Source organism: Camelus ferus, chromosome 8 (genome assembly GCF_009834535.1).
Source record: "Camelus ferus isolate YT-003-E chromosome 8, BCGSAC_Cfer_1.0, whole genome shotgun sequence".
NCBI lineage: Eukaryota > Metazoa > Chordata > Mammalia > Artiodactyla > Camelidae > Camelus > Camelus ferus.
The window spans coordinates 37,285,747-37,300,763 of NC_045703.1; the positions used below are offsets into that span (position 1 = coordinate 37,285,747).

A 15,017-nucleotide genomic window follows, 5' to 3' on the forward strand; every position below is an offset into this window, starting at 1 on the left:
GATTCACCTTTAAAACTCATATTTGTATCAAATGGAATGGAATTTTCTATCCTGCTTTTAAATCTCCCAAAGTTAGAGTTCCAGAGGTTTTTCTAATTTTCTATTAGTTTGCAAGAACAAATGATGATATCAGGAAAGGCTGAAGTTTTCCAGCAGAATTACAAGAATATTCTTTGCATAATTAAAGGATAGGATTTAAAACAAGCATTAAAAAAGAAAAACAAAACAAAAACAAGCATCATATTTTAGGGAGATTAGCCAATACCACACTTCTCTCATCAACACAACTTTTTAATTTGCTCACCTGGACAAATCCAAGTTTTGAAATAAACACAGAACAAGATCTTTGAATTAATGTCTCACAAGCATTAAATTGAAACCAAAAAAAAAAAAAAAATTCACACTGCTCTCACTAAAAATATCATTCATTGACTCTTAGTAAGATATTTTATTTCCTCATCTATACCTTGTCCTTCTACAATTCTAATTTTTGAGTGTTTTAAAATGAATGTAACATATTAATACAGTGGCACATGTATTATATAATTTATAAATAAAAATACATGTTCTGGGGTGAATGCTCCAAAATATATTACTGGTAAGAGAGCAAAAAGGCTTAACAACCAAAAGCTTATGATCCTGATACAATTGTGCAGCACAAATTCTATCATACAACTAGTTAAAGTAATTGCATGTAAATAAATGGCTAAAAGTAATGCACTTATACAGTGTTAACATTAATTTTTCCAGTTAAATTCAGGAACCACAATTTCTATACCTCACAACGAAGGAAACTGCCACAATTTTCGTTCTTATTTTAGGGTATTCCAATAATTTAAAAATAACCCTTCTTCAGCTGGGCAGTTTCATTGTGTACGATCCTTTGCTGTCTCAGATGCTGACAATTACTATGAGGACTCTATAATGCTTCCCTGTTTCAGGAAGATTATGAGTTATAAACTGAACACATGGGAGGCTTGTTAGAATTACGGATGTGTGCATACATATTATACACACAGACGCACAAATCACACACACAGTTCTTTACTTGAAAATCCATTCTTGAGTCCCAACTTAAACACAGGTGATATGGATGGATACCATAATGATGTCAGGATCCTGAAATTTCACAGTGATCCACTCTTTTGGGTCTAAAAAACCCGCGACTTCTCGAATTTCTAGGGCCTGTCATGAACATTGTCCCTGTAAAATGGATACTATTTATTAATCCCACTTTAACAAATGAGAAAACCAAGACCTAGAGAAAGAAGATATGTGACCACATTGTTTTTAATAGAATTATACTTATATTCAGTACAACACAGCATCTTAAACACATAGTTTGATGTGTTTTGAGAAATATATATACAGTTGTCACACGATTCTTAAGGTAGTGGAAGCAGGATTGTATTCCTGTTCTTTCTGCTGCCTTTTTCTTAAACACTCACAATTGGCAAAGTTACAGCAATTGGCACTGTCAGATATTAAAAAATTATGGCAAATCTATAATACATAATTCATTTATTTTCCAAAGTCCATTTGCAGAGTGCCAACCAGGTATAAAAAATCACTATGCTGACAGCAGTTTGGGGCAGAGAGAGTGGGACAGGGCATTCTGGAGCTCTCTGAGGGAAGAGGGCAACAGCCCAAGGGCACAGGCATAGAAAACGGAGATGAGAGAACACGAGAGTGTGTAAGAGTTTCGTCCAAGGTGTATAAAAGATCATTTATAAAATCTTATGCTTTAAGGGATTGGCAAGTAGATTCACTGACCTTTGAAATAATGTAATCATATTTTTTAAAAAAGAAACACACAAAAAGTCCATGCTCTTTGTACAATGTACTCGCACACAACTATTAGAAGTAATATCTACCTTAAAACAGCTTATCCAACTTTTATTGTACTTCTAGAGAGTAGAATAGATTTATGCTTAAATTTTGGAAAACTGCTCACTGATAAAGCCATTATAGTAATTGCACTGGGTCTGTTTATTAATTTGTCACAATTAAGTCAATAAGAGCTTTACTAATATCCTATTACTTGATTAGTTTTGAAAGTGATTATCTTAAGAACTCGACTTAATTGGAAGCCTCTCGATTTACAAGGTACATTAAACTCTCAGTAGCATCTTAAGATTATTCAACATATGCAGGTCAATTACCAGTAATCACTGTTTTGTACAAATGTTCCATAAAAACCGTAGTATGACATGACAAAGAGGGAAAGTGAGATTTAATTAATAATGCTAGACTCCCATTGACAGTTCCAGGATAAAAGGGCAACGTGAGCATTCATATAAAGTCTTCCTGAAACTGGGTCTGCTACTAAAAATCAAATAATGGAAAGCTAGCAACCCTTTCCACCTTACAGATAAAGATAATTTGTCATGATTGCTAAATCACCAAATTGCACTGCCTGTACTCATGCCCAGCTGCACATTAATTTCCAGATTAGTAAATTATAATTAATTCTTACTATTGCTCCATCACTTTTCTTTTTCTAGTTAATAAAAGAGACTGCAATCAATTATTGTTCATCCCAGTTTTCAGTACAGATCAGCTACAGCTATTACTGCATAGGCAGGAAACACGGAGTGGTTAATGGACCCACGGAGATTGTGAGGCTTTTAAAAATTATTGGCTGTAGCATAAATATTTTATATTGACCTTCCAATTCCCACTCAAAGATTCAATGGAGTTAGCTGAACATTTACAATGATTAACAATTATAAGGGCTGACAAAGTGTCTTGAGACCTAGGCTGATTTTCAAACACCTGTTCAAATGATTTCATAACTTTTAAACTAAACTTTACTAGGTATTTGAAAGGTCTGCACCATACTAACAACATGAGCCTGATCTTTAGAGTCATCACAGGTAAACTGATTGCTGCTTCATTAAAATCCTGGGATTGTAACTACTTGAAAAGATTATTTCACTGCTGACCTGTGAGGGCGTTGTATGAATTATGTGTTCTGATTTGTTCCTAATCTAATTTCTGTACACAGAATACGTTTCCAATTGCCCAGGTTGATTTGCTACCAAATGTGTGAACACAGTGAACAAAGCTGAATAGGTAAAACACTACGAGTTTTGAGCATTTGAAAATCTTGAGATGAAAGCCACTTTGAGTTTGCTGTATTCAAATAACTGTAATTGTTCTTAAACAAAAACTCCCCGGTGAGTTAACCACTCAAACAGTGGGGCTGCTGTGGGGAAAGTCACGGTCATATCTAACAATCCAATCCCGTGGGTTTCGTACCAAGGATCTATCTTGCCCAAAACTGAAGAGTGAGGAAGGTACCCTAACAGAATTTCCACATACTACAGGTCGTTGTTTAAGGGCTTTAAGCAATCCTCTTGGGATAGAGTGTTTCTAAATTGCCTACATATCACCTTTAATGTATTTCTGCACTTGAATTACTCATTTGCTGTAATTGAGCCTTAAATGCAGAACCTTACGAAAATATACAAAAAATATTTTTTCAATATCTAATTCATGGTTGGGTAAAAGGTCAGCCAGTCTACTCCATTCACATGTCAATTTTCTGCCACTGCCTTTCTGGAAGCACAGCAGAAGTGGTCTGTGGCAGGTGAGGAATCGTGGAGAAAGAAGGTGGGTGGTGTGGAGAAGTAATGAGGACTGTTAGAGCCTGTGTTCAGAGACAGATTAGGCCTGCTTCTTCCTGCAGGGAAGGAAAGACATCGAAAAGCCCATTTACCTGGACATTAGTTTCAATTATGACCAGAGGAGTGGGAAGAAAGGGAACAAAGAGTTCATCTACCCTTAGGCTCTCCAAATTACTGCCTCACAGTGCATGACAAAGAGACAGCAAAGCATCCTTTGCTCAGAATCGCTTGTCCCTTGCATCTCAACAAAGGAGGCTGCACACAAAGTACATTTAAATTAAGCGTTGCCATCCTTACTGTCCATTTGCAATAAATAAATGCCTCTAATTTGGTCAAGCTACTGAGTGCCTAGCATGCACGTAAGAGATCTGAAGCTTGGTGAGAGGATTAAATGATTCAGAAGAAGCCTAGGTTCCCTCTTTCTTTGGTGGAAGGATAGTCTCAGCCTCTTTTCCTGGGCCCTGGAATGCCCTCAGGTATAAGGACAGGTCACCAGCTGCTTTGAATAAAGTCGCTTTGCCTGAAGCAACAAGAATGGCTTCAAGGAAATGGCTCTTCTTTTTAATAGTTACCCTGAAGCCCTTAATTAAAAATGCCTTTTTTCCCCTCCTTCTATGCTAAAATGGCCCACACTTTGCTTTCTAGTCTTACTGGATTAAAAAATTTATATATTGCAAGGGAAAAAAGGACATATAAATTCTTTTGGGGTAATTAGTATCTGGAATTAGCTGCCTTTGAGAAGACCCAACAAACTGCTTAGGGATAAGTGAAAATGTTGTGTAATTATTAACAAAAATAAATCAATCATAGAAACAGCGCCCCCCTCCCGCCCCCCGCCAGACCCCTACCTCTATGCCATGGATGTTTAGAATTGCCTGCCTCACTGAGCAGCTCTGAGATTAAAGAACCCCAAAAGCTCAGATGTCTCAATCGTTTCTTATATTACAATGGTTCTCAAAGTGTGGTCCTGGGACCAGAAGCAACAATCAGCCTCTGCATCTGCTGAGATCTGGTAAAATGCAAATTATCAAGCCTGACTAAAAACCTGCCCAATCAGAAACTTGGTGGATGGGGCCCAGCAATGTGTTTTTAACAAGCCCTCTAGGCAATTCTTACTTACTCTAAAGGTTGAGAACCACGGTTTTCTTACAGCTGGGTATTTTCAAACCAATTGTCTAATATTCTATATTTCAATAATTAAATTGACCATCAACATGGAGGGAAAAGTTTTCAAAGGTCACTGAGAAGAGAAATGAAGCTATCCTTAGGATAAAAATATTAGACTTAGAGCAGTGATTCTCAATCCTAGATGAATATTGGAATGGCTGAAGAGGCTTAAAAAATGCCAGGATCTTACTTCAAGCCAACTGAAACAGACTGGAGGGTAGAGAGGCGGCGATGATATTAAAACAAAAAACAAAAAACAAAAAAACAAAAAAACAAACAAACAGAAAAACTGAAACCACGGCCTAGTTATTCTAAAGCCCTGGGAAGGTTGAGAATCACTGGTAGAAAATAGCCACAGCAGTCAGACCCTTAATAGCAGTAGGACAGCCGAGGAATTAGAACGTAGGGCCCTGTGGATGTTTATGGGAAGAATACACATACCTTTTTATAGACTAGGTTTGTGCCATATTAATTAAGCACTAGCTAAAATGCGGACTTGTGAAAATAACATTACATTTTATTGCCTCACACTCTTCTTAAAGCTCATGAATTGAACAATTCTTATTTCTAGAAGAGATCATTCACCAATAAATATAATTTGAGAGAGGAATCTGAATTTTGACCCTATAGGCTGATTCCAAAATAATTTTAAAAATAATAAAAGTTTGAGCATGGAGCTACCACAATCTTACATGGACTGCAGGAAGCTGTACTCTCCACACCCCTAGCTGGTTCTACCAGTACCGTCTCCCTTCCTGACCTAGAAAAGTGGGACTCGAGTTTGAGAATATGTTTGGGGCACTGAATAGCTTAAAAACCTGAAGACTACTATAAAAAGGCATCAGAACCAAGTCAGTTTTAGTTATATACTATTTTATCATTTTATCTATATATTTATATATATGTGACACATACATAGGCTATTTTAGAATGAAAATTGAGAACAAGATGATAAATTAATAATCATTCCAATTTACATTTATTTCATAGCAATGAGTAATCTTCTTTTACATATTAGTTCGTTAGATTTCCACAAAAATGCCTTATGAGATCATCAGGAGAGACACTATCATTGTTGTCATTTTAGTTTTACTTAGGAGAAGAAGACAAACTCAATTAAGTGAATCATCCAAAGCTAAGAGCTATACTGACAATGTTAATAGCATTCTTTAACTATGTTAATAACATTCTGATGTCTGATATTAGTAACTTTGTGCATGTCAGTATTAAAACCTCAAAGTATGGTTATAATTATTTCCAGAAGACTATAAAGGGCCAAATGAATTAAAATAGGCGAAAGAGGGAAATAATAAAACATCCAATCAGAACAAAATAAAAGCATAAAGCAGGTTAACTTAAAATACCTGGAAAGTCTGTAACTGCTTCTTTACTTTTCTGGTAGAACTTATCCTTGAATTCTTAACAGATCCACAAAACATATAAATAAAAGACTAACTATAAGATGCAGCTCTGATTTTATACCTGGGCTACATAACTGCTACAGAACACTTTTAGGATAACTAAGTACTATTTTGCTTCTTAGAATATTAGCAAATCATTAAGTAAGTTTGATCTCTTCATATCAGAAAATTTGTTTCTTGATATTTTTAATATTCTTATGATTTTAAAGTACGGAATTATATTCTGCTTCATTTTAAAACGTAATACATGTGTTTCAAGTCTGAAACCGGATACTTTAAAAAATGGTTAGCAAATTTAATTATGCAGAAGTTTATATTTCAACTGTCAAGTAAAACACAGGGAAATACATGGAAAATATTTACCCTAATTAGACTGTTTTTCATAGTTTGTGTCTATTAAAACTAACTATTCAATACAAAAGTATTAAGAAACCCAAAAAAGGAGTTTGTTACAATATATATACTACATGCTTCATATAGGATAATCTTTCACTATTAGAAAACATTAAGCTATGTACTATTCTTAATTAAGGCCCCATTTCAGTTAAAGTAAAGCAATTTGCAATTTAATTATAATAATACAAACTGCAATGTAACTAATGACATAGTATGCATTTGTGTTGGACAATTATAGTAGTCGGTAAATAAAGCTTTACAAAGCAGGAAGTGAAAACAGGTGAGGGAGCTGTGGCTCAGTCATCTCCTTGCTTACTAATGAGAGCTGGAACAGAGATCAGTCATTTCCCAGCACATTCCTTGATGTGCACAATAAAAGCACACCCTGTAGACAGTTTCACTAAACTAATACAGCCACCAGGCAAGTGTCAGCTCAGAGAAGCCCACAAAGAGAAACAAGCAATAAGACACCAAGCAGTTAAAACTAACTCATAATAAAGGTAAAATAATTGTTAGGAATGCCCAGACTATGTGCCCTGCAATAGAAATGAATAATGGGAATATTAACCTTATTATTTTAAATTAAGAACATACTTTAGAAAACCTCAAATTAAGAAATGTATTCTACTTCGGTTTAAATTATACCTAAAAATATGGAAATGGTGAATTGCTTGATTTTACAAGCCACAAAGGTGATCTTTCTTCTTCAGGTTGGAGAAAAAAAAAAATGCATAGGGTCTCCTGCTAATAGTAGTAACAGGATCAGACATCAAATTTTGACATTTTCACATCAGGGCAACTGAGTTCTACCAAAATCTAATCTGTTAAAAAGGCAACGCTTTCCTTTTAGCAGAGGTGTCATGTACTCACGCATCTTCATTTTACCGTTGTACCGGTGAAGCAAGCATGTTGGTCTAATCGGGTACTGTGTATAGCACCTAGGTGTCTGTTCAATCAAATTACCACTCAGTCTTAAATCATAATTTCAATTAATTTACAACTTAATATAGCAGCTCTTGAGTTGAGAATTTATTATAGATGTAGCAGGAGAGATAATTGCAACATTTTTTTCTGAACAGATTTTGGGACAGACTTTCTAATATAGGATATGAGTAAATTATTTAGGTTCTCTGCAATTCTCAGTTTGCAAAAATACTGAAATGTAATTTGGCTTATTGGTGTTTGGTCTCCAAACACATAAACCTCCCTGATTCAAAATACTGCTTCTTTAAATTCAAGCTGGTGAGTCCTTACTATCTCTCCTTGGCACATACTGTCTTACATTTGTCAATCATACAATTAATTGAGTGTATTATGTAACACATAAAATATGTATTCTCCTTTACTAAACAAAGTTATGAATATGAATACCTTGAGAGAAAGACCAATTCTGTTATCTTTTTAAATAAAGTGAAGAGAAGCAGAAAATCTACCCAGGACCTAGCATAGAACTTTCATCACAGCAAGGACTAAAATAAATGTTTATTTCTTACAAAGGATAGGTAAAGAAACCAATTATCTTTTGGCAATAACTTGAATACTAGAAGGATGTGAACAGATAATATAAATAAGTTCACATTTTTGTTAACTTGTAGGTGTTGGCAAAGAGTAGCCTCTATAACTATTTTCAAAATTGAGAGGGAAGAACAGAATTATGATATTACAGACAGCATATTGTGCTTCTCCCATCGTTATTATTGCCAAGAGTTTCAAAGCCAGCAAACAGTGACACGTAGCTATTCTAAAAAGCATCCTTTAGCATTTTTCTCTTGGGCATCCTTCTATAGATAGTCCCTTATTCTGAGAAGGTAATTAAGAAAATATAATTTTGCCAGACATACTTTCCCCCTTCTCCTTTGAAACTTGTACTAGTGACAGCCTGCAAAAAAAAAAGAAAATACGTTCCATGCCAGTTGTCCCTTGTACCCTGGCCCAAAATGTGAAAACACAGAGATTTGGAGAAAACAACATGTATGTACAGGTTGACATCAACAGCACATCCTGAAATGTAATTACTGCAGATAAATATGAAATGCTGTTTTTGTCCCCTAGAGAAAGTTCTTCAAGATGATAAATCAGCTTCACAGCTGGAAGGAGAGAGGATTCTATGAACGTACTTGACTGGGCCAAGGAATAGGAGGAATTTTAGTGGATTGATATTACTATTAATTTTGCCAAGGCTTATTGCATGAATTTGGGTAAGTCATTGCTACTTGGTAAATGGGGCTGAGAGTGAATAAAATATATAATTAAAAATTCATACAAGTTGCCAAGAAGAAATTAGATGTTCCTATCAGTTGTAAAATGGTCACCTAATTTCCTCTACTTTAACTTGAAGACATCAGAAAATACACAAATAAAATGGCACATTATTTTTTGACCCAAAATAGTTTTCCTGTAAACTTTGAAATTAAACAAAAATTCTAATGTAAAATACTGTAGACTCAAAATAAGGTCTTGTGAAAAAGCTGAAAGTCCCAGTTAATGAATTTTCAAGAGATACAGATAAAAAAGATAATAGAGGATTCAGTACTGAGTAGTTTTTAGTAGTATTCCTATATGTGCTGAAAAATATCTCCACTGTATACAGAAGATAGATTTAACTAAGAAAAAAATCCCCTTGGCTATAAAAAATAAACACTGAGTAAACTTAAGTATGCTTTAAAATAATCCAATTTCTTATGCTTATTTCAAGAGAGGCTAGAACTAATTAAATGATATCAGCACCTTACAATAATTGAACTTTTGCAAAGACGTAGGACCACACTTGTATTAGTTTTAGGAAGCTTTTATCTAATTCCATCACCTCCCAGGAAGCAATAAGGAACTAGCTCCACAGTATCTTAAGCAGAAGTTTGGAGTGATCATTCACTCCAGTATTTTAAACCTGGGGTCCTTAGGTCCTAGGTGGTCTCCTATGGTACTGTTAGCTTTTGGGAATGGAGCGAAAATATGTGTATTCAGGAATATGCATTTATGAGAAGAGGGCCATGTTTCATTAGAATTTCAAAGTGGGCTATGAACCTGAAAAAGTTCACAGAAAAAAAAACTAGTTAAGTTAGCCTAACTTCCAGTTTACAAATAAGCCTGGAGAGTTGAAATGATTGCTCTAAAGGCAAACCCAGGATAGCTATAAAACACCTAGAACCAGGTCTCTACAAAACCGGTAAACTCAGTGTACTCTTAGGGCCATATCATTCTTCTCAGAGGGCAGGTAGGAAAAATGTGTGTTAAGTGTGCACAGGGCTTTCATAACTAGATCTCATTTCAAGTAACAGAGTAGTTTCTAGGTCACAATACTATCTATAAATACAAAATCTGAAGATATGAAAGTAATATAGGTGATCTAAATGAGCCAAATAAAAAACTCACAAATCTCCCAACACGATGCTGCCTTCACACCAAGCTTATACACCTGCTCCAGCCTTGAGTCCCTGCAGCATGTGCCACAGTCTCCATGCTGACAGAGAGCCAGAGGCCCTCAAAGAGAAAAATGGATCCTGAGCTATCACATCACACAATGGAGAACTACCTTGATTTAACATGCCCAGGGTGTGGACTCTCCCCATCTTACTTCCTCAGCACCCCCACCCCTGCCCCAAACATACACACATACACATACATGGAGACATCTACATACATACAATTATAGACAGGTACAGAGTGATTTCAAGGTATAGATATATAAACAAGATGAAAACGAAGCATGACATTTACCTGATTTATTAGCCAATCAATTAATCTCATGATTTTTCATGATTAATTTTAGGAAAGACTGTCACTAAAATAAATAAGTAAGGAGAAAGGTACGTTAATCCTGCCAAGTAACCCTGTACATCCTCTAGGCATTTCTAAAACTTTAAGAAAACCGTTTAATTTATGCCTATGAATCAGTGTGCACGTAAACGTCTGAGTACATACTCTAGTTCTACCCTTTGCATACATTATGATGTTAGGCAAATGATTTAATTTCTCTGTGAGTGAAGTTCCTGATTAGTAAAATGGAGATAACAACAGTTCTGACCTTACTGAGTTGTTGTGAGGATTAAAAGTGGTAATATGTGTAAAGTACCTAGAACAAAGCCTCATACTTTATGATGATAAAAGAGCCACCATTATCATCATTATCACAAGAAGACACATATGCAATTAATTACTTATATGGGAAAAGGAGTTAAAAAGAAAGCTTAAGATAAAATCGTTTACTAACAAAGTGCTCAAGCTACCATGAAAATTCAAACCACTTACTAGGAGAATGCCAGTAAGTCTGTTCAGCCCACGTGTTCCTTGGGGTACTTTCCCACGGACTTGGCACACCAGGGTTTTTCACCCAAGTGGGATGAAAAGGTTGGGTTGATCTGGGTCAATGGAGCAGTTCCCTTCCCTCTCTACAGCTGTGGGTGAGCAGCCTCAGGTGCTCCCAGTATCAGGTACACCAGCTCGTTGCACGGGAGATCGGACCAGTCTAAGTGTTGTATCTGCAATATCTCTAACCAGAAGCTTAACCGAAGGAAGTGACCTGAGGAACTGGCCTCTCTGGAAGTGAAATGCTTTGATGACAATTTTAAAAATAACGGGATGCTCTTGGAATCTATGGAGAGAGACTGTATCATTGATGCAGCATCACCAGGAAATAGTGAAAACCTCAGATTATGTCTCATTTGGATGAGTCTCTTGGGGTTGTTCGATCCCATGATGGGGACGCATCTTAAGCCATGGAACACTGAAAAATACTAATAACTTCCAACACAAGGACAGATGCCAAGACTCCCAATAGTGTCAGTCACCAACAAAATTCCAGTAATTATCCATCCAGGGTCTATTTGTTAGACCATAATGTTGAATATTTCAACTTAAAACATGTTGAAAATGAAGCATTTTACCTTTTTATATTCAGCAACGCCCAAGGTATTCCAGAGGGAGTACGAAATGCAGGTAGCAATTTTACCCCAAGTTCCACTGCTTTCTTTCGAAATATCTGAAAAGTTAAACAGTTAAGTAAGCTACTGTTGTAAGAAAAACAAAATGCACTATACTGCTATCTCACATTGAGCATGTTTCTACTTAAAACTTTTTTATATGAAAAAATAAAAGTTTCTCAAATTAACAGAATTACCTAGAAAGCAAGAAAGGTCCAGGAGCCATTGTTCTTTGGGGTATTTATCTTGGTTGCATGTTAAAATCATAGGGGGTATCAGTATAATAATACTGATATCTGGGTTGCACTCCTGAGATTCTAATTTCTATGGCTTGGGGCTCCCAAATCAGTTTTTTTTTAAAGCACCACAGGTGACCTCAGGTGATTCCAATGTGCAAGACAGGGAGAGAACCACTGTTGCTGGTGGTAAGTCCTGGACTGAAAATCAGGAGCTCTGGTCCTGTTTCAGCTTCATTTATTTACTAGGGCACCGAGAAAGAAGTTGTGAAAAAGACATCTTATTACCAGTAATCTATATGTCCACTCAGCCCTTTGCAGTTTTGACCTCCTCTGATGCCAAGTGTGGGTGATATGGAAGATACAAAGTTAAATTAGATACAAATTCTGCCCAGAATTCAGTAACAAAGGCAAAATATGCATGCAAATATCTGGAACACAGATAAAATGAGAGCCTGGCATAATACCATCTAGGAGTTCAGATGAGTTCACTAAGGCTCTATGGGTGGAGATGGCATTTAGATGAGGATTGTATGCAGCATGTAATGAGGTTAATAGTACTAGAGACGTGTGAGGTGTGGGAAGCGGAGGGGGCCTCCCCGAAGGCATCAGTGTAAGAATATAAGCACAGACACCCGCAAGTGGGGGCCTGCAGAAGAAATGCAGTAAGTCAGCTTGCCTGTCCAAAGAAAAGGGGAACACTTGTAAATAAAGTCAGATATACACAGCCCATATCTTCAAGGGTAAGGCTAAAAACTTCATTCTGTTAAAATGGAAAAATGTTGAACGTTTTTGAGCAGCCAGTCCACCTGAGCAGAACTGTGATATCCATTCACAGTTTTAGGTCCAAAGTAAAGCACTGAGTGAATGTGCTCATTGAAGGAAAGACTGTGATAGTTTTCCCTGCAGCAGGGCCTTGTCCCTTCTCCTTGCCATACTGTGTGACCAAGCGTGGTGGGCTGGGAACCTACTATTTCCTTTTCCCTCTTCCTAACAAAGGCTAGGGGAGCCCTGGAAAGCATGGAGAATGGAAGTAAGATTCTCTCCCAGTGTGGAAAAGCATTCATTAAGGCCACTGTCAGAGAAGACTTGGGGGGCTCCTTCAGAGGGAAGAGTTCCAGCCCACAACTTCTGCTCTAAGCACACAGCCTCCCTACAGAGAGAAGCCAGGCACCGGGGCTTCTGGACTGGAGATAATCCACTCATGTTGATATTGACACTGTTTCTGAAACCCTACTCTTTTGGAATCTTACTTTGTAATGAAAGTTAAGAAAAGACTAAGTTTTCATGTAACAATTTGGCTGACAGTCAATTTAGATAAACTAGTATTCCTGGGATACAAATGAGGACACAGACATTTGTACTATATGAAGCTCTTAAAAAAACAGAACCATTTTTTCCCACAAATTATTATTATAACTCTCTTTAAAGTGGACAATTTTCTGTTTCAACAACTAAACAGTGAATGGAAGAAGAAGAGAAAGAAAAATAAACTAAAAAGTACAGTCTTCCTTTCCTTCTCTGCCTTACCCTAGAGAATTTTAAGTTCTCTTCTGCTGTAAGGGATTATCCAATCACTGCCCAGCCATCTGCTGACTTTCTAGCTTCCACCCAACTTTTAAAACTGTTAATTAATTAACTCCTTTGCAAGAAACTTACATAAGATGGAAGTCAGACTTGTAATTAAAACACCATCATGGATATTATAACCATATGGCATGGGAGTTAAGGGCTGAGGCTTTGAAAACACAATGCCTGTAGTTGAATCTTAGCTCTGCTTCTTCAAATTGGATGATCTTGGGCAAACTGGCTTAATTTCCTTGCGCCTAAACTTCCTCATCTATAGAATGGAGATAACAATAGCACTTGCTATTTTAAAGGTTGTGGAAAGAAAGGAATGAATTATTATATTTAAAGATCTTAGAAAAAAATACTTAGGATACATAGTAATCACTCTAAAAGGTTAGTGGTAGTTTTCATGTAAAGTAATACTTTCCCTATTTACTGCCTGAAAATGTTTCTTGTTCTGTCTTTAATCCAACTGTTGTTTGATACGCTATACTCAGATTCTCTGAGTGTGTGTGCGTATGTGCGCATGTGCATGTACACCCCCTTTCCCCCAAACACACACTCTTAATCATAAGCATACATGCTCAAGAGCTAAGCCCGCCTTCTCATCACCGTTTGCACTCCCAAATTCAACTTTTCTTTTTGAATTTAGTTCTGTACTTCTACTTGCATGCTCACATCACAATCTGGGTGTCGTCTTCTGAAACTTAACATGTCCAAGGTGAAATCAATCATTTAACGTCCTGGGTAAACTTCCCCAGTTCCATCACTGACACCACTGTTCAGTTAGTCCATGAGGCCCGAGAGAGCTGCATTTTGACTTTTGATTTCTTACTCTTTAGTTATTGAGTATCAACATGGAAGTTCCTGGAAATGTCTCATATATGGCTTCTTCCCTTTTTTCTATGATGAGTATAGTCCATGTTTTCATCACCAGGTACCATAGCAAAGAAGGTCCTCCTACCTGGTCTCACATCCTCCTGTCTCCATTAATCTGTATCTATATTGCCAAATTCCTCTTTTTACCATACAAGTTTCTTATTCAAGAAACCACAACGATTCCCTCTGTTATCTAAAACTTCAAGTCAAAACTGATTACTGACTTTTCAATGACCTCTAAGAATAGGACCATTTATCATTTTTTGTTCATTCAAAGATCAGTCTGGTTCCAGCTTAAGTCTCCTTGGTCTTGAGCACTCATTGAAGTTTGGTCCACTTTAGTATCTTTTTTAAAAGATACTTTTATCTTTTTTCCCCCTCAGCTTTATTGAGATATCATGGACATACTGTGTAAGTTTAAGGTATACAGCGTGATGATTTGATACACGTATGTGTTGTGAAATGATTACCACAATAAGGTTGACACTTCCATCTTCTTGCATAATTACCTTTTGTGTGTGTGTGTGTGTCCTGCCACATTAGTATATTTGTTCACCCAGTTCGCTCATCCTGAAACACCCTTTTCTGCCTCCTGTTGGCCAATCCAAATTCACCCATTCTCCAGGCCTAGGTCCAGGCCAAGATCACTGCCTTCTGTGAACTTTTACACTGACAACTGGCATTACACAATGCAGCATTTGACTACAGAAGGCAAGATTAACATCTCGAAATGTTTCCTTATGTTCCTCTCTTACATCCCCAAGTAATTATCTTTAAAAATAGAGAAAAAGATCTCCATTT

The 15,017-nt window shown here is 36.6% G+C and overlaps 1 protein-coding gene across 2 annotated transcripts in view; it reads right to left on the bottom strand.

Moving 5' to 3' along the window:
- Nucleotides 1-15,017, bottom strand: part of MAN1A1 (mannosidase alpha class 1A member 1) — a 151,469-nt gene that overhangs the window by 53,779 nt on the left and 82,673 nt on the right. For both annotated transcript variants that reach the window (XM_032484791.1, XM_032484788.1), the window contains exon 6: nucleotides 11,497-11,591. In XM_032484791.1, coding sequence (XP_032340682.1) covers nucleotides 11,497-11,591 — 95 coding nt within the window. The remainder of the gene's footprint in view (nucleotides 1-11,496; nucleotides 11,592-15,017) is intronic.